Source organism: Plutella xylostella, chromosome 16 (genome assembly GCF_932276165.1).
Source record: "Plutella xylostella chromosome 16, ilPluXylo3.1, whole genome shotgun sequence".
Classification (NCBI taxonomy): domain Eukaryota; kingdom Metazoa; phylum Arthropoda; class Insecta; order Lepidoptera; family Plutellidae; genus Plutella; species Plutella xylostella.
Window position 1 is genome coordinate 4,143,543 of NC_063996.1, and position 24,021 is coordinate 4,167,563.

Here is a 24,021-nt window from a genome sequence, read left to right on the forward strand (position 1 = left end):
AAACGGCACCGGCAATGCCGACGAAGTGGACGCAGTTGTGTGAATTTCTGTACAAAGAATACTGAATGCGATGCCGAAAGGTGGGCGCTTACCTTTATTCGAATTTCGACCTATATTTTAAATGAAACACAATACTTATTTATTATGTTTTATTATTCTAATAGTCATTATTACATTCTATTCTTCCTCATTCGCTCTACGCGCTCACTTCACACTCGGTGCGACCGACTATTCCCCAAACAAAATAAAAAACGCTATTGATAAATACTTTTAAAACATAGTGGTGGAAGATTCTCTGTTGACAAATGCACTGTTATTGTGACCATTGTGGTGATACAAGCTTGATTTACTTTACAGCTTTCAATACAAAAATGGATTAAAAATAGAAATAAGTTAAAACATGGGACATTAGGTACTTAAATTTTGGTAAAGCTAAATTGTAATAACGGTGCATTTGTCTTCATATAAACTTCCATTTATTTTCCGTATAAGTATTATTTAATATAAAAACATCACCTTACCTAAAGATACATAATAACATTAGTTAGTAGATTCATATTAAATTTGCGCTATATAACAAATCCCCTGCATTTATAATGGTCAAAACAAACGGTGGCTCTTACAATCATTTATTATTTTCTTATCTGAAAACAAAATACCAGATGATTAAATTACTAAATAGTTACAAAAAAACTTATACTGAACCTTTAACATTATGTAGTACTCTAGTATCTAATAATTAACAAATATGGTCAGTCATGCTTTTTTTACAATTCATCTGATTTTAAAATCCTAATATTGTTGTCCTAAAAATACTTATAAGTAAATTGGATTTTACAGTAATTTATAAGTAAATGTTTCGATTAGTACAGGGATACCAAAAATATCTAGAGATAGGCAGTTATCGTGTTTGAAATGAATTTTTAATTTTGGCACACAGAACATAAAAGATTCATATAAGACGTCCCACACCCCTAAAATAGGAGACCTAACAAGTGTTGGTGCAAGAAGAATAGATAAAAAAATATACCCTGCAAGAAAATAAATGAAAACACATAAAATACTTGGCGTGGAACGCCCAATATAAACTAACCTAACATTATTTACGAAATACTAAACATAATTTCAACGTGTTTAAAAATCAATTTACATAGTAGTCATTCTATCCGGTTCATTTTCCTCTCTCACTGTATACACGGAGCGTCGAATGGCACCTCCCTCATACCTGCCCGAGATGTGATGGAGCATCTCGGGCAAAGAAGTCTCCCCCTCCGAAGCGATCATACTGTCCTCAGTCAGGTTCCCGCTGTCGTCTCGTCAAGACCTGCGCAGGAACTCTGGAGTCATGACCGTCTGACCGTTGAGCTTGGCCAGCTTCTCGTGGTGCTTCAGACGATGGACGATCTCGTCGTGGAGGACGTTGAAGCACATCGCAGTGAGCGCCAGGCCGGTCATGATGTACACGGAACAGAACCAGATGGTCCCGGACGAAGCGTTGTTCTTCTGGGTGGCTCCGGGAGCCAAGTGGCCGAAACCTATTGTGCTGAGGCTCATGAAGCAGAAGTACACTCCGTCGATAGGGCTCCAGCCTTCAAGCTGGTACAGAACGATAGCGCCGAAAAATATGTAAGTGAAAATTGCACAGAGGCAGAGGCCCACTGGAGCGAGAATAGAGAGACCCCGGAGAGACACTTTCGAGTCTGTGTCTGTGCAGCTTAGTGAGTCGCAGTCTCTGAGGAACCCTAAACCTTGGTTTTTGTCTTTAATTGAATTGGAACTAACGTTGTGTGCTTGTGACGCGGAGATGATGGTGCCTGATGGAGACCGCACGTAGTATGGCTCTTGGAGATGCAGCGTCTGTGTTCGGTAGTCATCTTGTCTTTTAACTTTCTCTTTCCTTTCTTTGTTTGCAATGATGCGTTCATCTAAGCAGCAGTACCCACATTTTGTACATAAACAGCAGCATAACGCTCTGCTAAAGACACTCCTAGCAAGCCGCGACAGTAGAGCACCAACGACGGATAAATAGAGAAGTGTAAGGGGGATTCCGATAACAGCATATCCTATGGTTGCTGCCTTTCCAAGTGCGGTTTTAGGTGTAACACTGCCGTATCCTGGAACAACAACAAAAATACTGTATACAATGGGCTTAAGTAACAAAGACACTGGTTTCACATAGTAAATCTGCTTTCCATTTCTGAAATCTTGGTTAACTTGAACTGTCTGTTATAAGGTTTTTACTCAAGAAAAATATTTTCTGTAGCCATGTTGTCACTGCATTATCAAATGCGTACCTATTTTTCATCCATCCCTCATCCACTATGCATTTAGACCATTTCCCTCATAAAATTACCTCATGATACCTGCAAGCTTTTTACTAAACGTAGTATATCAGTTATTACAGTCCAGAGATTTCAAACAACATCAGTAGGCCAAACTCGGGTTCAAACCGGAACTATCTTTTGTATTCGTATAACTAATAAAGGGGGGGTGTAAAACTACTACTACCAACCTATAGTAGTAAGCACAGTAAGCGAGTACAAGAACGCTTTAGCGAAGGTCCACTCGTAGTCGTCGGCGACCAGTGCGGGGGCTGACTCGAGCGCGCGCGCGCCGCCGTGCTGCGCCGACACGTCCGCCGCCACTCGAGCCACCAGGCGCTCCTGGAACCTAGAGGTGGGGACGAAGAAATATTTATTTGATAGATAGACAGCAATAAGAAACAAATATATACAGGATATAAAACAGTTAAAACAGCAAGAAAATACAGACAAAATCAACGATTTCAAAGGAAGAATTATAATCAAAGGGAAGGACGAGCCCGTCAGAACATTTTGGCTCCACGCGCTGGCAAATATGACAGACACATAATATATGTATATGAGATTTTGGAACCAGCGCGAGGGTGCCATTTTCTTGAGCGGTTAGACCTGTCCTGACGCTAGTAATATATAAGTCAATGAGTATTACATAAGATAAAACAATCAAAACAGCAATAAAAAATACAGACAAATAATAACACAACAGGTTGCTGTCCCGTCCGCACCAGCTCATCATGTTCTGTGGACATTGGACAATAAAGCCACAGCGCTTTTAAGGTGCTCAGTCAGAACGAAGTCACAAACCTTGCGATCTCCTGCGACGCCAGCCGCGTCCAGTTCTCCTTATACAGGATGTTCAGCGACACGGTGATCTCCCATATACTCTCTACCGTCTGTGACCGCAACTCTGCGCTCGCCTGCGATAGTATCGTACCGTTGAATTTTGACAAAGGAACCGGCTTCTCATTTTGTGCCGCTTGGTACGATGTTGTTGCTAACGTCTTCTGGTGCACTTTGGATGCGTTGCCTTCAATGGCGAGGAACAGGAATGCCCCGAGCAGTGTGTAGGCGAGCAACAGCGCGAATATCCCCAAGTTGGTGACAAGTCCGGCCACCAGACCTTTCTTTTTGTTCTTCTTAGTCTTAACGCAAAAGCAACATGTTGTGTCAATATCTTCGTCACGGCAGTAACTTTCGGATTTACCGTTCTTCTTGTATTTTCCATTCGTGTGGTTCTTTTTCTTTCCGTTCTTGTCCATGTTGGCTTTCACGCGAAACTTTTAAAGTGCATTTCGCTTCGCCAATGCGATTAATTCCCAGTTTCGAAGTGATTGATAGAAATCTGCAACAAAAGAAAATTTCGGTCACACAAAAGCGATTGGAAAACTGTTAGAGTAGCTTAGTGTTACGTATGCGGACTGTTTTAAATCCATTATTTCCTTACAGTCAGCAACTCTAAATAAAAAAGTTGTTGAACTAGGAAAAGGCGGGGCTGAAGAAAGCAAAAAGAAATTGAGAAAGAGATAACGTATATATTAGCATACAAACGTTGCGTAAGGATTGGTATGGCAATTTGAAGAGTCATGAATTTTGCTAAGTGTCCTCACGATTGTGGATCTGCCTCGGGCCTAATGTGATTGTGAAAAAAACAAAGCTTTTCTACGAGAAACTTAATCTCTTAGTACCTATTTTGTCTGAATAAGCTGAATGATTCCTTAATGCTAAAGCAATATGTAGTGTCTATAAAAATCTACCCAAATAAGTTTGCATTTTAACCTAAAAAAATATGAAACTCGATAAATGCTTATAGGTATACCTAGGAAAGTAATATCAAAAATACATTGAAACTTCGCAAATTTATGCGTTACGTCTATAAAATATTGAAACATAACAAAATACACAATAAACCACTGGTTTCTATTGTAAAAGTATCTATACTTATGTATTACTGAAGAAAAAATCGTACCAGTTCCTTTTTTACAAGTATATAGGTACTATTATATTTCACGAGAACGTAGGTACTTAAGTACATTAGGAAGAAACCAACATAACTACTTCATAAACCTCACTTTTCCAGATATTGAAGGACCGCGGCGAAAGCAAAAGTTACTTTTCCTCTTATTGAAACAAAATTCAATTGATTCAGATTTTTTCCTAAATATCGCCTTTCTTTTATCCTAAAGACCAAAGCTTTTAAACTTGAAATTGAAACAAAAGAAAATGTAGCCCACAGCAACCCTTCGGAGGTACGATTACGTACAACTTTCACGACCGACCGAGCCGATAACACCATTTAACAACTTTATAAGTATTTAAGTACATACTTAAGTAAATAATAATTGTTAAGATAGGTAATAATGGTTAGGATAGGTAATTATGCAAAAAAAATACTGATACCAATTCTATGATGACAACATGGATTTTATTATAATTGGTTAACACGTATTTATGAAGATCTAAACAATATAATCTTAACTCTCAAAATATAATATACTCGCGAGGGTCGCGAGCAATGAAAAGTTTCCAGTGAGATTTGACTAAATTACACCTAAACGAGCTGAATTGATATTTTCTTTCAGGATATACACTCACCACGGGCAATGAAAAGGTTCCACAGAGAAAAGCACCAAATTACTCCCAAACGAAAAAAATAGCATAATGACGCATTCTGCAACATTGAAGCACACTTTACGGCGTGAGTGTACATTATGTCTACAAAACAACTGTTGATTAGTTTACTTCAATACAAACTAGCAGTTGCAGTGGCTAAAACTTTCATTTATTATTCGTCTAAAAGCTAAGCAATAGAGCTGCGGCGAAACGAAATCAAATATAATCCCGGCGAGGGATATTTTTGTCACGAATTCCAATAATTTTCGTATCGCGAGAAAACCCTTGAGTTATTATTATTATTACATTTACTGGTGAGTAAAAGCAATAATTGTGCATTACGAACACGTTCCAGCTTCAGCGCAGGAGATTAATATTGTGATTGAAATGCTGTGTCAATAATTTATTAGTCAGTTGATTAATGATACAGTTCTCTGACTCTCAACTAACTGTTACAACTCTACATTTACAGTGTAAGGCCTTGTTTCACAATGTCTGGTTAGTGGCTACCTGTGAGATGAAATACATGCTGTCACTCTCTGTTATTATTTTTTTGACAGTGACAGCATGTATTTGGCCTAAAAAGTATATTTTTTCAACTTATACGATACCTAACCTTATAATACACTCACGGGCAATGAAAAAGTTCCACTCACAAAATGCCGACACCAAACAACCCCAATTTTTTCAAATATTTCATTTAAAATTTGAACGAAATATTACCGTTATTAGTAGGTAATATTTTGGTGCTCCGTGAAATGTACTTTAATATTTCAGAAAGCGTCATTTAGCTAGCTTTTTCGGTTCAGGAGTAATTAGGTGCTCTCTCAGTGGAACCTTTTCATTGCCCGTGAGTGTAGTATAGGCACGTATAGATATGTATTATCTGTGACATTTCACTATTTATCAGTTTCATTAAATACTTTATACTTATAGGCAATTGTAGGTTTCTTAGGGCCTTACCACAAAAACTTAGACTGTATTTAACAGGCGTTTAGCGCTGTCAAACGCATGCAAAATCTGTAAAATTTCGTTATAAACAGTGTTTAAAGTTTTTTTTGATAGTACCGTTTACATCAAAGTGGGTACCTAACTACCTAACTTTATTGTCATTGAGAAATACAAGCTAGAACATGGCTCCTACTTTCAACTACATTGGATGTTGGAGACGACCGAATGGCGTAGTGGTTAGTGACCTGACTACTGAGCCGATGGTCCCGGGTTCGATTCCCGGCTGGGGCAGATATTTGTTTAAAGACAGATATTTGTACTCGGGTCTTGGGTGTTGATATTTATATTTAGTATCTATCTATCTATGTATTTGTGTAGATATATCAGCTGTCCGACACCCATAACACAGGTTCTGCCTAGCTTGGGGTCGGATGGCCGTGTGTGAGATGTCCCCACATATTATTATTATTATTATTATTATGTTTTGATTTTTATTTTTGTAACTTTTAATTTCAGTGATTTCTTCATCTAGTAAAAGGCTTGCTTCGAAAAGAGTGAAAACTTATATTATTTTTCCTTCTATTTATTAAAAGAGCGTCTCAGAGGAACATTATTGAGAAAGTTGTTCGCTCAAAGCGTTATCTTCAGTAAGAAGTTCCGATTCAATGGAACTACGACTTCCACTGCATTTAATATCCAAAGAAATGTAATTAATCATCGTTCCAAATCACTGAAATGTTTTTTACATTTATTGAATCTTGTTCAACAAGTTTAAAGGATATTATAAAAGTATCTTAAGTAGGTAATCTTAAAACTAATGAAATGAATCATAAACTGTATTAAATGTAGGTTGCCTTATACACTCACGGGCAATGAAAAAGTTCCACTCACAAAATTCCGACAAAAAACAACCCCCATTTTTTGAAATATTTCATTTAAAATTTGAACAAAATATTAACGTTTTTAGTTGGTAATATCCTGATGCTCTATTATATGTACTCCAATGTTGCAGAAGGCGTCATTAAGCTAGCCTTTTCCGCTAAGAAGTAAATTGGTGTTTTTTTCAGTGGAGCCTTTTCAATGCCCGTGAGTGTAATAATAATTTCAATTATTTTAACTTGGTCGTTTTTCGGATTGTAAATTGGAGGCACATAAAAATATAAATGTAGGAATAAGGTAGGAATGTATGTTAGTAGGTAGGTAGTAGGTACCTAGATCCTTTAGAAGATGCACAATGCACTCAACGCACTGAAGCTCTATTCAAGAGAGCCAGGTGCAGGAACTAACAGCCCTCACAAGGAATACAATACACAACTCACTTACTCTCAAATATGGTACAAAAATAACATGAAGTTTTCATGGGTTCTGTACTACTGTAAAAAAAATCAAAAACCGTGACAAAACTGAAATTGTTGCCTTTTGAAAAGGAGTGGCTGCTAGATAATAAGAGGCTGATGACGATGTTGATGATACATAGAATTATTCATATTATATGTAGAATAAATAAAATAAAATCTTCAATATAGAAATAAGGGGCCCTTTCGAGAAGTCTAAACGATTATGTAACATTTACGAAGTAATTAGTGTCAAATTCGAAAATTGTTGTCAAAACAAGTTCGCGATAGGGAGCCAGATTATTTAACTGTCAATGAAGTCACTAATAGTCAATTATGTGTGTTTTATTTAAATTTGGAATTACAATAGGTTGAGATAAGTAAACACGATACATTAATTAAACTTCGGACACGTTTGTGTTTTATCTACCACTGCCAACCAAAGTTAGAACAATTACAATTTATAGTTGGTTTAAGTGAAGCACTCAATAAGAGTCAGCTAGCCGCTATAGGATACATCGATCTCTGTGAGAATGCCGCAAGATTGTTGATTAGACCAGCAATTCCTAACCTTTTTCAGTTTACGATGTACTGCTTACTATAGTTTATACCTAATCAAAGGTGCGTGAAAGGTTAACAAGTGCCGCCAATTGAAAAAAAAACATTATAAGTAACTTCTGTTTAAAATGGTTTATCCTAATGCTGCTACTCTATGGGTAAGTACTAGAAGGTATGTATAAGCAGGTCGGTTCTATAAATTGGAAGTAGCATGAAGTGTTGGTTTTTTAATTGGCTGCTCAAGTAGCGCACGTAACCTAAGTGGAGATGAAGGTTAAAAGAAGGCTTCTTAGCTTCATCTGCATCTGGATTAAAATGGATTTTACCACGACTCTATCTTGTTGTACGATTGCATGACAGCTCTCGTTCGATTTCTATAGTGTCAAGCACATGAAAGAACTTTGAGAACCGCTGGATTAGTCGGTAAGATACCCGCAGTGCGATTAGCGCGAGTCGGTCGGACATTCTCACTCAATCGGCTCCCGGGTACTTTCAAGTTTTCTACTCTATTTAAAGTGTGTGCTGAGATTTTTCACTAACGCTATGTGCTTGGAGCTTTAATGTCTCAATGAAAACTATTTAAAACTTCTCTCCGGAAATTAGGGGTGGTATATTGTGTAGGATGCGTGTATCTGCATGTGAACCTATTTGTATGAGGTGGAGTCAGGTAACTGAATATTTTATGGAGCAGCTCTTTCATAATAAGCTACCTATAGATATAATTAATATACTAATATTAAATTTATCTGAAATTTAAACGACAATTTAAGGGTATGTTACTATTAATCTTTGCACGTTTTACTGAAAGGGGCCCACAAATACATTTTAAAACGCCAAACTCCTTTCCGGTGCCTCTGAACGAAAAGAACCTTCTAGAAAGGTTTTATAGACTTTTGTAAGCATCCATTTTGATCCTTATTCAGTGTACTAACCAATAGCTGGCTCTTTGATGTTTTATAGCGGTTAAATTGAACAAAACGCTTTCCTTTATGGGTGTAACGATGCCTTTTAAGCTGATTTTATGGATAAAGTTTTGAAATATTGCGTGTAGCCTTGTGGTGTGTTATGCGAATTCATTTTTATATAAAAAAAACTCACAAGTTGATGGAAGATGCGGGGCGGTGGAGGAGGCTGATGTACTGACGCTCAACTATAGAAAGTATTTATTTCTACTTTCGAATGAAACCCGTATGTATGTGTGTGTGTCTCAATAGATAAATATACCAATATGATTGTGTGTTTATTTTTAGTTTCTGCATAGAATAACTAGTACTACTTGTTATTCTATGGTTTCAGTGACTTGATCGATGGTGTCAGGTTTCATCGATATCTGCTCAATCATTCAAAATAATGATTTTCAGAGGTGTTTAACTTCGGTTATTTAAAATTATTCCAGTCAGAATTCCCGAGAAATAATGCTAATTTTGTATCAAAGCCCTGGAAAGAAAATTATTGAATTAACACCTCTCAATCTCATAGCTCTTCATTAAAAAGACCGCAAAAATTGATTGAAATCCCGATAACGAGGGTTCAATGGGCGCCCCAAGCATTATTCATCGTCGTACTAATACTCTTTTATTATAATATGAAGATGAGAAAATCAAAATTACTTTCCAGCCAAACCGTTCGGTGCGAGCGAGTGAATAATAAAAATCTGAACAATCTATTGGAGTCCTTATTTTGGAAGGAACAACAATCCTAGTTTCATTCATTAATGTATTAAAATACCTACAATATAATAATTTCATGTACCTAATGTATTAAAAAAACATCTGCACAATTACCAAATGAGCTTGGAAAAATATTCTCATGATACTCTTTAACGATTGACACAAAAGCCTACCATTTAAAAAAGCGTGTCCTAGATATAACATAATATTATGTAGTAATCCCCTAATACAAAGGGTTACTAAGCAAAACATTAAAAAATCTTGTGGTAGAAAATACTACACTGCAATCCAATCGCAATTATTAATGAAATTCGTTTGCGAGCCCGGAATACGCCCCCGGCAATAATGTCACGAAGGACTGGAATTCAATTTCAGGTGTTACCGACTGATAAAGATTGTGCATAAATCAGGCATAATCTCATAAGGCCACATTTTGGACCCGCTGGTCTAATGTCCTCGGTGAAACCTCTATTCCATTTTAAATGAGTTATATCATTGATCGCGCATAGAATTCTGAGTTCAAATTTATTTTATTCTAACACGGATTTGGGTTGTGAATTGAATAAGGGGATTAAATTGCATTATCGCTCGCCGTGGAGTGTTACTTTGAAAGGTTTCGCTTTTCTCTTGTTTTAATTTAGTATTTTATTAAAAAATTTAAATATATTGGCCCATGGACTTACTTACTAACTGGATTTATGTTAGCTCAGAGTTTACTGTGGAAATTAAACAAACCTCTTAAACTGTAATTTTACAAAAAAGCAGCAATATCAGCTGATCTACATACCGACCGACAGACATATTAAGTATTTACAATAACAAACCCTTTTTCCCCTGGACTATACTTCACTATACATACTTTCAGTATATCTCAGTAAATTTCCCTTTCACCAAGAACAACGGATCTACATGAAAATACAGTCATTCTCCGCCGGAAAACCGTTGGTCAAACAGTTTGAGCTTATTTTACTGTTTTGAGCTTAATTTATCGGTGGAATTTTGTCATAAAAGCGATGCGGGGGGAACCGGGATATTTACGAGTCTATCAATCAATGTTTATGATTCCCACTGAGGCCGCTATATTCGTGTACATTCCTCTGAACTGAATAGCGTTAACCGTATAGAGATTGTGAAGAACATGTGATATTGCAGTTTGACCCTGAATTCTCGTACGACATAAGGAGTCCTAAACTTATCATGATCATTAGCAGCCAATAATCATCCACTGCTGGACATAGGCCTCTCCCAAGGAGCGCCACAACGCTGGGTCCTCGGCCTTCCTCATCCAACCACTACCGGCTACCCGCCTAAGGTCGTCAGTTCAGCGGGCAGGAGGGCGTCCCACGCTGCGTTTGCCTGTTCGTGGTCTCCACTCGAGAACCCCAACGGTTATTGGTTCTTCGGCAGTTATGACCAGCCCACTGCCTCTTCAGCTTGCATATTTTGACAGCTATGTCGGTAACCTAATCTTATGCAGCGATGTAATTAACTATATTGTTATTGAACAGGACTTATTTTCATCATTTGGTAGATTTATTGAAATGAGAAACTGCTGGGCATTGCTGAAATCTAATGCCAGTAAATATTTTTATTTTAAAACGCTAATTTTAACGTTATTTTTATATAAATGACCATAAGGTATATTTATATTTATTATTTTGTTAAAGTAAGACATATCCAAAGCTATTGTACCTACACTGCACAGCTTACATAAGCGTCATTTGGCTTAGCTCTAAATAAATAGGCTTCAAAATATTGCCGCAAATGTATAAATAAGTAGAAACCGGAAAATTGTTTTTAGCGCAAAACTTTTCCTTCAGCATCGGGAAGCGAGTTTCGAATTTCCTTCATCAATAATAGTAGCAGGTTCGATTCCCGTCACACATTAGTGTCGGCGGCGGCGGCGCGATCCGATTACTGCGAGTCTCACTTTGAGAGCACCCTGTGAACGTGGCGAAGACGTTTTATCGGATACACCCTGTATAGTGTGCAAAGGTGTAAGTACAAACATGATGATGCATTCTAAATCTAGATAAAGTTAGTATTAATATAAGGTTATTATTATATTACGCTTTTTTATTTATTTATAAACACTTTATTTTATAATAAAATCAACTGTTACAAAAACAGACTTAAAATTTGTGTATATAGAGGCGGGGTTATTGCCAAGAAGCAATTTCTTCCAACCAACCTTTGTAATAATGGGTCCCCGAAACGATCAAGTCGTCTTGACAAGTCTACGTGCTTGAAGTGAATATTGATCGTTTACAGCGTTGACTTGACAAGTCCCGTCAATATCTACGGGCTTGACCATACTTGACAAAAAAATTGATTGACGGCACTTGCGCTTGATGCGACTTGACAAGTTTTATACATTTGCGTTCATTTTTGGGTCCGTGAGACGATCAAGCCGACTTGATCGTCTCGCGGACCCATAAAAAACAATTAGGTATATGAAAGAAAAGAAAGAAGAAAGAAATATAGTTTATTGCCACAAACAGAAAATACAATTAGAAAGCTTACTTAAATACAAAGGTGGCAAAAGGACAGCCTCAGCTAATGCTGCGTATTGCATGCGGCAACACACTGCGCTGGTTTTCAGACTGCCCAGTTCTTAATACTAACTTAAAAACTAAATGATTATATGATTAAGTTCACGATTGAGCGCTTAACAATTATAACATATCATCCATCATAATTATGTTTTTACAACTCTAGGTAACAAGTAACTACGTAATAACGACACGCTATTTTATTGGTCTACTTATTCTATCTACCCATCTACAGAAGTGAGTAAGCTTTCCTGGGGGGCTACTCTTGCTGGACGAAATACGAACCTTCGCACAGCTGTCACGCAAACGCTACGTTTATTGCCACGAGATAGAGTCGTAGTTACCCCAGCGACGCTCCAAAACTTCGTATATTTCGTCAAGCAACAGTATCCGCTAGGGGGTGAGTCTACACTGACGAAAAACTAACCAACGAGAGTTGTCGTGCAATCGCCACGTTTAATACAACAAGATAGAGTCGTGGCTCTCGCAGCATCGCACCGAAATTTTTTCGTCATATCTAAGGCCGAAAATAAAATAAAAATTAAATTTTTGGGCTTAGATATAACATGCTGCACACGTAGGTTTCGCCTTAGTATACCCTTTTTACATAACACCCTGTAGAGTGACCCGCCAGTACTCAGAAACCCGCACTAGTTTCTAGTTTCCCCAGTGCGATATCCGGGTACCTATTCTGCTATCCGGGTACCTATTCTGCACACCGACAGCACAGAGTGCTGAAATTCGCGCATCACGCGCTTTGAATACGTAACAATCTTATCTGCATCCGTATTCGGAGGAATATCCTCATAGTGGGAGCTGAGCCACAGATTCACAAACGAGACCTATCATGCATGGAAGGAATGGACGTACAAATGCAGTCTTAAAGTGTTCTTTGGAAGAACTTTTGTGTGGTACGTGTGATTGGCAGTAAAGAGCGGTGAGTTTGCTACAGTAATTTTATGGATTTATGTTGTCTGAAATAAATGAATTATAAGTAATAATAATAACAATAATCATGTTAGTCAACAATATGTACGTACTAATGAGAGCCACAAAGCCCTCCTCATCTAATCACTACAGGCTACAGACCTACGTCCTGTCAAAAGACATCTCAGGAGTCTCAGGACACTCTATTATGCGTGGTCTCCACTCGATGACCAACTTAAAATTAAAAACGTGATAGTTAGAAAGAATGTAAGTATGTGTGTATGTATAGATGGAATTATTTTTTTGAAAACTTGGCATTTAAGTTTTAAACTGACGCCTAGGATTAACTCATAGAATATATATCCCGAAATTCCTACGCTAAAGCCTTTTAAGCTTAAGCAAACCTCGTGGGAAAAGCTGTTTATAAAATCCCTCCACAAAGCATCAATTTGTTTGTAACCGAATACGGTTTACAAAACTCTGATTGTGCAATACTAGATTTCACGCACGGAACAGAAAAACAACGAGAACAATACTATTAAAACTAACCCAAAAACCAGAAATAAAAAAAACGCTCTGCAGCCGACCCAATCAATATTGCAATCATTGAAACGAATATTAGACGCAGGGTGCCCGTGTTCAATTGAGCTGCACCAAGTAGAACAGCCGTATTCTGATTGGTAAGAGCAATTCTGTTACAGACTGTAATAGATACAGATAACAAAATATGTGGAATCATAACTTATAACCCCAGAATTTTAGTTCAATTGAGCTGCACCAAGTAGAGCCTCCGTATTCTGATTGATAAGAACAACTATGTCATAGACTGTAATATATACAGGTAACAAATATGTGGAATTATAACTTATAACCCCAGATTTTATATTGACGTTGTGTCGAATTACAACTTTTTGACTGATGTAAATAGTCGAAAATCGTGTATTTCAAAGTTTAACCTTGTGGTAAATTTACAATACGGTAGGTAATGATGAATTTGAGTGTTACTCTTCATTGCTCTTAGAGTGTTCATGAAAACACAAGGACTATCCTGCACGATGTCTCCTGCTTAAAAGTTGGCTTGTTTTTGGTTTTCGCTGAAATCTAATTACTCATCGAGTAGGTATAGGTATTTTACCCGCATTGCCAATATAAAATAACTTTTTAAACAACATACATAATATATTATGTATATTATGCTCACGACTTTAATCCCCGAAAGAGTAATCAGAGTTGAGCCACCCGCTTGTCCTTGTACATTACAATAATCTCAAAATGAAAACAAAATACTAACGAATTCACAATAGCTTTGGAATAGTGTCGTCGTTTGGAATAGTCTTCCTTGTTAGGTGTTCGCGTGCCACCGACGCAGTAGTTCAATTAAATTTGCCCGTGTACAGTTTGTTCAGTTTGTGCAGTTTGTCCACTTCGGTGGCGTGCACTCTCGACACTATAAAGCTATAAGCCCGCGGAAAAGCGAAGTAAAATTTTCAAAATTTTAAATTTTAGGCTTCCTCTAAACTCATTTTGAAAAAAAAAAATAAGCAGCAACGATGACTAATAATTTAGTTACATCGTTAAGGGTAAGTATACTGTCTGTTTAATGCTGATAACGGGATTCGGACTCCCCTTTTGCTTGATCCATACTTTTACGGACACCCTGTTAATTAGTTCAAATCGCGATAGAAGACAATGTAGATGGGCACCCATCCACCTTTCATTTGCGTAAAGCAGTGTTTTTCAACCTTTTTCATGATGCGACCCCCCTGGTATAATAAATATATTCCGCGACCCCCTTGACCCTTCGGTTTTTTATCATGTATGTGTGTGAATGTTACAGTAAGTATTATTATTTATGGTCTTCAACTACCAGTTTTTTCGACCTCTGGCGACCCCCCTACAGAAGCTTTCGCGACCCACAGGTTGAAAAACACTGGCGTAAAGTAATCAATGATGATTACATCAACAAGTTATATTGTAGAGCCTACAGTCGTTTTTTATAAGTTTCCATAGGAACTGAGTAACTAAACTGTAGAGGTAGAATGTTATCAAAAACTATATTGAATGATTGCCTGTGATTTAAGACCACAATAATAATAATGCTAGATAACTATTTATTTTTTATAATAATAATGATTAAATATTACTATTTATCCTCAGTTTTATCACTTTATCACAAATCACTGTTCTTTTCCATCATGTTTACTTGCTAATAAGATTGTTATCATTAATTTTGAATAATAAATATCTATGTAGACAATGATCATTACAACATAATATACCTACTTACCTTTTTACGCAAAATTTATATCCACGTGTATAGTTCGTTAAAACATCATGCTTATTTGTATAGAGGTAGAGTAAAGTAACTGTTTAGGGTTCGCTAAACGTTACTCTTTAGCGTAACCTAGCAACAGAAGGTTACACCTGTTTGAGATTTTTGGTTTTTAATTGCAACGGCAACGCTCTGAAACACAGTTTTTCGTTAGCTAGACATATATTTATAAAATATGTATTCGGGTTTTTGCCTGCAAGTCAGATTTAGCATGGCACAGGCCAGAGTCATCCAACATTACATAGCTCACGTTTTAATTTTAGAGTTGAAATTTCTTTTCCATTGATGAAAATTTCCAAAATCAATTACGTACCTACCAAAATTTTGTTATTCAAACATTTTATTCGTAGCCAAATAACTGATAGTACCTAATTAATTACGATACACAATCAGCACTGATTTTATTGATAAACCTAGGTACTACGATCCTCGCAGCTCGATTGTATAAATTTAACCTTTTTGAGATACGAGCCCATAGTTGTTTGTGGCTTTCATCATGAACAATAAATACACCGCTCTGTTGCTGGCTTGCCTGGTGGTGGCTGGTGAGGCCTCTGCCGTCAGCCGTCTTCAGGCGCCCGAGCAACTCGAGGGGAAGTCGGCATGGGAACTCCAGGCTGACGTGAACGACTATGTGGACGCCACCATCTCAGGGCTGATCCCGCTGATGCAGGCCCACGGGCTGGACCCCATGAGCCTGCCCGACGTGGTGGAAGGCTTCTCCGTGCGTCCCCTGCTAGTAACCTACAGCGCGTGGTTGAAAATCACGCAGGGCTCCATGACGGGGCTTGTAAACGTCGAGCGCTCCGGCGACCAGCTGGTCAAGTACTTCGCCAAGATGCTCCGCGTGCGCGTGCAGCTGCAGTTCAGGAACACCCAGTTCAACTACAACTACCTGGTGAAGGTCATGAACATCGGGCCTACGGGAGGCATCCGCGCCACGCTCAGCCGCTTCGTGGTCGTCGCTGACATCCTCATCGACTTCAACAACGACGAAGTCCAGCTACAGGAGTTCAGCATGACCGACATCGGCCGCCTGAGGATCCGCTTCACTGGCAACGTCCTCACCGACTGGCTCCTGACTCCCGTCACCAACGTCTTCCTGATGATCTTCGACACGATCATCATCAAGGTGGTGGAGAGCAACATCCGCTCCGCCGTGCAGGACTTCATCATCGTCATCAACTCCGAGATCCGGAACGCCGTCAGCTCTCTTGAAGCTATCCAGTAGAGACAATGGCACCCGTAAACGATGTCTTACTTGTGGTTCGTGGTGGTTTAAATATGTTATATTTTATCTGAATGTATATTATTATTATATATATCTCTATAACATCATAGAGATATATCAAAGGCGTACCGTCTTAGACACGTACCGTGGACTTCAAAATATGTAAAAGAAGTATACCTACTTACCAACAATTATCAAACGAAGTTTAATTTAAACTAGAGACACCACGTGCTTGCAACATAACATAAGATTAATAGTGCTTTAAAGTTGCTTGAAGTTAGGAATAACAAATAAGATGTCATCTACTTAGCAACTTAGGATCTACAAATTACATTGTCTAGACTGGCTTTCATTAGTTCATGTAGCTACATAGGTAGGTATAATATAATATGATGAGTTTCAATACTAGTTATGCTATAGGTACCTACCCAACCCATTCACCACGGTGACAAATCCTAGACGAGACGCTATCGATCTATTCTTGTGTAGGCAGTTTGGCAAGCCAAAATATTAAAAATAAACAGATTATTCGATAATATTAAATAACATTCAATAACTACTTAGATACTTATCGTTATGTATCACTGAAAAATATTTAGTAATTTAACCTACTGATAAATAGTCAATTAATAAATTATATAAAGTAACATCTATGAACTTGTTACGACCCATCTTAAAACAACCTATCAAAGTTGATTCACCAATTATAATTGGCCTTTAAGAGTTGAGCGAAATAATTAACAAAGTTGTTAATTTTCCTTTTGAAGGATCGTTCCCTAACAGAGATTTGCCATAATTTAGTTACGCTACTATCTTTCCATCCCAACTTTAATGTTGTACCAATATTATTTTAAGTTAATAATTTATACAGCCTGTTATAATCAAGGCAGATACGACTGCCGAATGGTGTGGTGTATGTGTACCTTTTTAAAGTAATAATATTATGAATTATAATAAAGTAACTAGCTGTTTCTGCGAGCTTCGCTTCGGCAAAGTTTTTCTGTGGAAAAATCACGATAAAAAGTAGCCTATGTGTTAATCCAGGGTGTCAGCTAACTCTACATATAAGTATAAAATTTTCGTTAAGATCGGTTCAGCCGTTTTGACGTGAAGTACATAATTTGTGAGTATGTGTGTATGTTTGTTATTACTACTTATGCGTGTAGCTGACAAACTGGATTAACACATAGGCTATCGCCATATATTAGTAGTATTAAAGAATTAAAAATATGTAAGTACCTATAAAATTATTAAGTATTGTAATAAATAACTCGCTATTGTTTAACTTATTACATGAAAAATGAGTTGTTTCATTTTACGACACGCCCTATAGTAGCTGCCATACCACAATAACGAATTGAAAACACAATAATCTAAACTTCATTGGCAGCCGCGCAGGCATTGTAGAGAAATGAACTCGAAACAGCATTGTATTCCTCTTTTCAATATTCGAATCGCTTGCGGTTTCCGAACCCCCGTGTGGTATTTCACTAACTGACTGGTTTTCAATGGTCCAGCCGCAACAGCCATTATATGAATTGTTTATTGTTAGTGGTCCGGATTGCTAATTTAGTAGTTGGCCTATTGTTTTGAGGTGACAGATTCCGCATTCATTGTTCCCGTTATTGATGACAGATGTCACTGACACTGCCAGCCGTGAATTAACATCCATTATGAATGTGACTTATTTATGAAGATTTCAGTATGCGTGCAATTTCATCAGTATTCAATCCGAAACCTACCCAGTGACCACAAATACTCAACAACATCCGCTGTTGAACACAAACATAAAATTTCCTTTTTTTATTTCAAAATCATCTCATAAAATATGATAGACCATACAAAGTGCACAAACTCTAGGTGTTAATATTTTGAGGTTAAATCTAATAGATATTACCCGACCATCCTACACAGAGGTTGTTATCATGGCTGGAAAGTTCTAAGCCCACTGAAACGAATATTTAGCAAAACCGCTAATCATGGGCAGACACGCGACATGACAGGTGTCAGAATGACAGATGTCAGGTGGGAAGTTCACGCGATATGTCAGCACAGGGATTTTGCTGACCACTCCCCGTACTGTCAAAGGATGATCAAATTGTTAATATGTTTCTGGATAAGTTAACATTGTACATTTAGTAAAGCTTTATGAAATATGAAACATTTCAACTTATTTTTCGATTGAAACTCATTTATCGTAAGGGGTTAGTTATAAAGGTGCAATATGGTATCTTGGTCAATTGAAAATAACTCATAACGTAACTCGTCTTAAAAAAACAGGTTACAGGTGCAGCCCTTTCGGCTCATCAGTCTTACAGAATTAAGTTCGGAATTACCTGCTACTCTGCTACCTACATAAGATAAGTATTCACACTATGTAAATCTTATCTAAGGTCTAATCTCAGATAATTATTATAATCTCTACAGTCTAAAGATAATTATAGTTGAACTACACGGGCGGAGTGTTTGAATATTACACTTTCAGAACTGAAATCGTTTCTCAGAAGTAAGACCTTAGTGCTTCAGCAGAAATTTTTGAAAGCATTAAAAATAATGACTGGCATTTTTACTTTGCAAACTTTGACCATTTCTTATTCTTTTCTCATGCCTTCCAAAGAAATTTTCTTACATGCTAAACCATTATGTAGAGAGCTAGGATATATCCTTAAAGGAAAATCTAATTTTATGTACTTTATAATAGTTTGAATGAATCTAATCAAAATATCTCATAGATACTTGAGTATCACGGGTACTCGTCATAAAATATTAACATTAGTTGATCTTTTCCAGTAATTTAATAATACCTACTAGTCCAAAAGAAAAGAGTCACCATTTTGTGTGACATGAAAATATTCTCTGGCCCTACAATTTTTTGTCCTCTGGTCTATAATGTTCCCTGATCATAATACATTACAGATTGCCCTCTATCACAACAGGATTAAGACAACACAAATGCACATCAACACTGCAGCCATGCACCTTTGCCTTCCTTGCAAGTACAGGGTGCTCAAAACTACCACGAAAGTGTGTGAGTGAAACGCATAGAAAAACGGCAGTTTCGGATCGTGTAATGTCGTGTGAAAACCAAGAAGTATGTCAAGTGGTGTCAACGCTCAGCGGGGTCTCTCTTTAAATCGGCAAACAAACGAACAACAACTGTACTACACCGAGATAGAGCCGTAGTTAGGTTAGCGCAACGCTCCGAAGCTTAGGAAAATCAAAACTGCAGAGCAAACGTGCCGATTGCACGACAGCTGTCGTCGTTCGGTATAGAGTGACCCCCTAGAGCCAGCAAAACGTCTGCTATTTCACGGAATCATATATGTAAGCAGAGATCTGATATTCGGATGCATATTTATTTTTAGTTCATAGGTAAGTAATTTAATACTCACTGATATTTTTGAGTACTTTACTAGCCATAATAGGTAACGCTTCTTAAAACTTCTATTTCGCAATTTTCTCATCACAAACTTTTGTTTAATTACACCTGTTCCGGTGTCTGCTAACATAATTTAGCAATTTATGGATGGATACGCTTCCCGGGTTATCGATTGAGCTGAAGTTTTGTATGAGAATGAAATATTAGGTAGGTATTATAAAATATGTAATTATAACATGAAGCTGATCTTGCGCGGCTACGATGCCGAGTGCGGCGGAAAACTTTTGTCACGTTTTGACGTGCCCGTCCTAAGCGCCATGCTAGGCCTTCAGATCAGATGATGGAAACCGAAGCACCATTGAGGTTTGCTTGATGTTCTACCTATAACTCCTATAATTGATAATGTACCCAACTAAAAACCCAGAAGTTCAAATGTCTAATCATGTTCATCTCATAATACGAACTTGTAGTACTTTTATACATTGAATCCCATCCAGCTCCCACTGCCCCGCATGATGGCGGCGGCGGATAAGCACGTCGATCGCACATCTATTCGTCGTCTTATCAACAGCAAGTCGTGTACCTAGGACCTGTCGGGAATACGGGCGGGGGACCACTCCAGCTAACGTACCCAAGAAAACGAGTTAGCGGAGCTCAGACCACGTGTATATCTCTATATGTACATATTAGGCGGTACTGCTGCGTGTAATCTCCGTTTGAAATTTACTTGCAATTATCTCCATTTGTAAAAAAAAACACACGCACACACGGAAACTCCAACTCACTGAAAACGCATTTTCGTGCGTTCATGTGCTCATATAATTCAAGCAACACGCAGAACGATGTGGGGTAGTGTGAGAACTGAGAACCATAATAATGTATTCGTTAGCGTGACGGGTATCGAGTATATCGTAATCGTAAAGCCAAAGCAACCCCCCTAGAGAGCCAGGCTGAAAATTAATGGTGCTTCTCGATTTGAGACGCAGCGATAGCATCAGCCCCGAGCCAAGCGCCCAGCTGGCGACTGCCCCAGGTATTTAGAATGCATGTCGTCGGAAATGCTTTAAAACGTTTTCTTATCACAGGAAAATAGTTAATAAAAAAAATATAGTTTCATACATTTTGGGGATTTTCATTGTTTTATGAATATATTAACAACAAAGATTCTAATCGCTTTCAGATACCTACAACCTACGCATATATCAAAGCTACTACACCACTATTTTTGTGTTGAAAAATCAAAAAGCCATGAAAAATATTCCTGAAGGCTCCGCGCGAAATAAATTAAGTGTCCATGGCTATAATATTAATGGCCCGTTGACCTGAGCGAGTGCGATATTAATTTATCTTTATAAACAGCTGGGCTTAAGTCACAAAAACAAAGCTTTCGGCGTACAATGGCCTTTGTCCTTACTACCCTCATTGTTGTCTGTTGGCGTCGTCTAAGATCCTGGATGTACAGGGGGCGCTAAATAAATTAATATTTTAACGGAGATTATTATTCATCTGTTTGTTTATCATTAGCAGAGTCTAGAATGACTGGGAAGTTTCTTTTTCGGCTAGGCTAATCTCGGATATGTTGTATGCAAGTACGTTCGTCAATTTCTCCATCTAATCATTTGAAAACCATTTTAGTTTATTTTAATTATATAATAACAAACACATATACAATGCTTATAGCATAAAGTCCACGCTTTGTACACTTATATTTATATTTGTGCAATCAAAAATAATAAGTAACATAACTATTATTATACTTATTTGAATACAGGTATATCGGCAACGCTACTAGGACTTCACCACCGCATTAGAAAAGCTGGGTTTTCCTGAATACCAGTATACTCTATACTCTTTGATAGGGACTTACTTTATTCACTACCCTGAGACGCCTACAATTTTATTTATTTACATCTTTGACGCCTTATCTTCGTAGTTCCACCTCTTTGTGACATCCTTTGAGTCTATTTTGCATTGTGCTCCACTGATCTATTTACTTTAGGAGGGAAACTAGTTCACATAACGGTGGTCTACATACAGGGTGGAGGTTTATTATCAAATAATGTGACACGTCAAATATTTATGAAACGTGATAGTAGCTGTATGTGAGAGAGAATTTTCCCCAAGTACGGTACGGTGATAATAACTATATGGCTTAACCAAAATAGGGCCCAGAAATATAGCAATTGGCAATAAATTGTATCGGTTTGAAAGATGTTGTTGGTAGACCACGAGCTCGACCAGGTACTTGATACAGAATATTAGAGAATCATTAATACAATTATTCATATAAGCCAGTAAGAAGCCAGTATAGGGAGGAAGAGGTTTCAGAATACAATTATTCTATTCCTGAACACATAAATTAATATGAGGTTCATGCAGCAATTTACAACAACCTTTATTTTGGCAAATATATAAGTATAATACTTCCTAACCTACGGCAGCAGACCAAACAGTTAATAAAATTGAGGACTTGAAATCTTGAATCTATAGAATATGTTACATGAAACATGACAATCTAACTGGATACGCTTCAGGCTCATTACAATATTAGTTAACTTTGTATGGTAGCTACTGTATCTTAGTTCTACTCACCTCTTTTTCAGCAAGCCTTTGGAGTAGAACTCCTTCAATCCCGGACCAATTCAATTTTGTTTATCTGTTTATGTACGTAGATTCAAGACATATATGACTTTGTTATTATGTTTAGTTTATTTTTTTAAATAAGGCAAGAAATTTACACCCATTTATCATCACTGGTGCTCACTGGTGTGTCAACAGATCTACGTAAGATGATCAAACCCGATTTCCACTTCACTTATTCGTTCACGTCCGCCACTAGTAGAGATAACGCGTACATCGTCTCTTGTTATTACTGTTTCCACGCATTCGTTTCAGTTTTGTTTTGATTTTGGAAGAAAATTAGTCATTACAATAGGCAGAGAGCCGGGCTGAGGTCGCCATCTTTGCCCGCTGCGCGCGCAGGCGCGGTGCGCGCGCGACCCACCGCGCATGACCCAAGGGCAAATATTGGTTGCGAAAAATAAACAACACATTTTGATTTGACCGCGAGATGTCTCATGAAAAATTCATGAGACCAATTATATCTACTTAAAACGAAGTACTTATAGGAGATTACTTCGGTCATTTTTGAGCAGAACAATTTGAAACGGTTTCAGAAGATCATCCTTGAGACAGAAGGATAATGAGCAGTGACACTTGAGTTAAATTTGTTTCGAGAAACACAATAATTTTACAGTATCGTCAATTACTTTATTGTTTTTTGTTAATCTAGAGAAGAGCTCCGTGAATATCGTAAGAGTTGTGAGTTAGGTTAGAGGAATACTCAAAGTTTATGACATCCGTAATTAAATCTTCATATATAATAAAAGTAATATACATGATAATGTAGGTACATACATAGGTACTACTACTGTGATAGATGTCCTCTAAAAGATAGATAGATAGATAGAATATTCTTTATTTGTACACAAGAATAGATTATACAAAGCTTAAATATAAACACATAGGTACAAAAAAGGCGGTCTTATCACTAAAAGCGATTTTTTCAAGACAACCTTTAGGTGGAAGAATATTTATGTTCAGATAGGGTCAAGTGTACTAAAGAATTTATTAATTAACTATAAATACCTACAAACTAACAATATACTTACGTGAAATTATACTTATATACCCATAACAATCATATATATCATATAATAACCTACATATACCTACATAAATATAATTATCAGATTTTATAGGATTATATTAATTCTTGTCTGAGCTCCGATAATAAGACAACGGAAAAAAAATAATTACCTAAACACTAAGAAAATGATCCTTTACCATTCTTTTAAATTAAAAGAAGCCAATGACGGCGCTTTACGTATGTGTAGTGGGAGATCATTCCATAAGGTGATGGCTTGTATGGTAAAGGAATCACCGTAAAATTTTGTTGAATGGGGAGGGATATTGAGGCGAAGATTATGTGATGAGCGAAGTGTCCGAGTATGAGATTCGTACCGAAAGTTAAAGCGCTCTTTAAGGTACGCAGGGTATGCTGGGTTAAGCAGTATTGAATGCAATAGTGAAAGGATGTGGGTATTCCGGCGGAGGCGAATAGGGAGCCACTTGAGCTTGGTGCGAAATTCAGAAA

At 37.4% G+C, this 24,021-nt stretch overlaps 2 protein-coding genes across 2 annotated transcripts; one reads left to right on the forward strand and one right to left on the reverse strand.

Moving 5' to 3' along the window:
- Nucleotides 1–135: 135 nt before the first annotated feature.
- LOC105395193 (potassium channel subfamily K member 18) lies at nt 136–22,858 on the reverse strand. Its single transcript, XM_038118362.2, has 4 exons — nt 22,458–22,858; nt 3,126–3,663; nt 2,513–2,670; nt 136–2,114 (listed from the first exon to the last, which is right to left on the reverse strand). Exons 2-4 carry the CDS (start codon nt 3,578–3,580, stop codon nt 1,318–1,320), a joined length of 1,410 nt encoding a protein of 469 aa, XP_037974290.2. The 5' UTR covers nt 3,581–3,663; nt 22,458–22,858; the 3' UTR covers nt 136–1,317.
- On the forward strand, nt 15,716–16,531 carry LOC125489685. Its single transcript, XM_048626340.1, has one exon. The coding sequence runs from the start codon at nt 15,752–15,754 to the stop codon at nt 16,484–16,486; it is 735 nt and encodes a 244-aa protein (XP_048482297.1). The 5' UTR covers nt 15,716–15,751; the 3' UTR covers nt 16,487–16,531.
- Nucleotides 22,859–24,021: the final 1,163 nt, after the last annotated feature.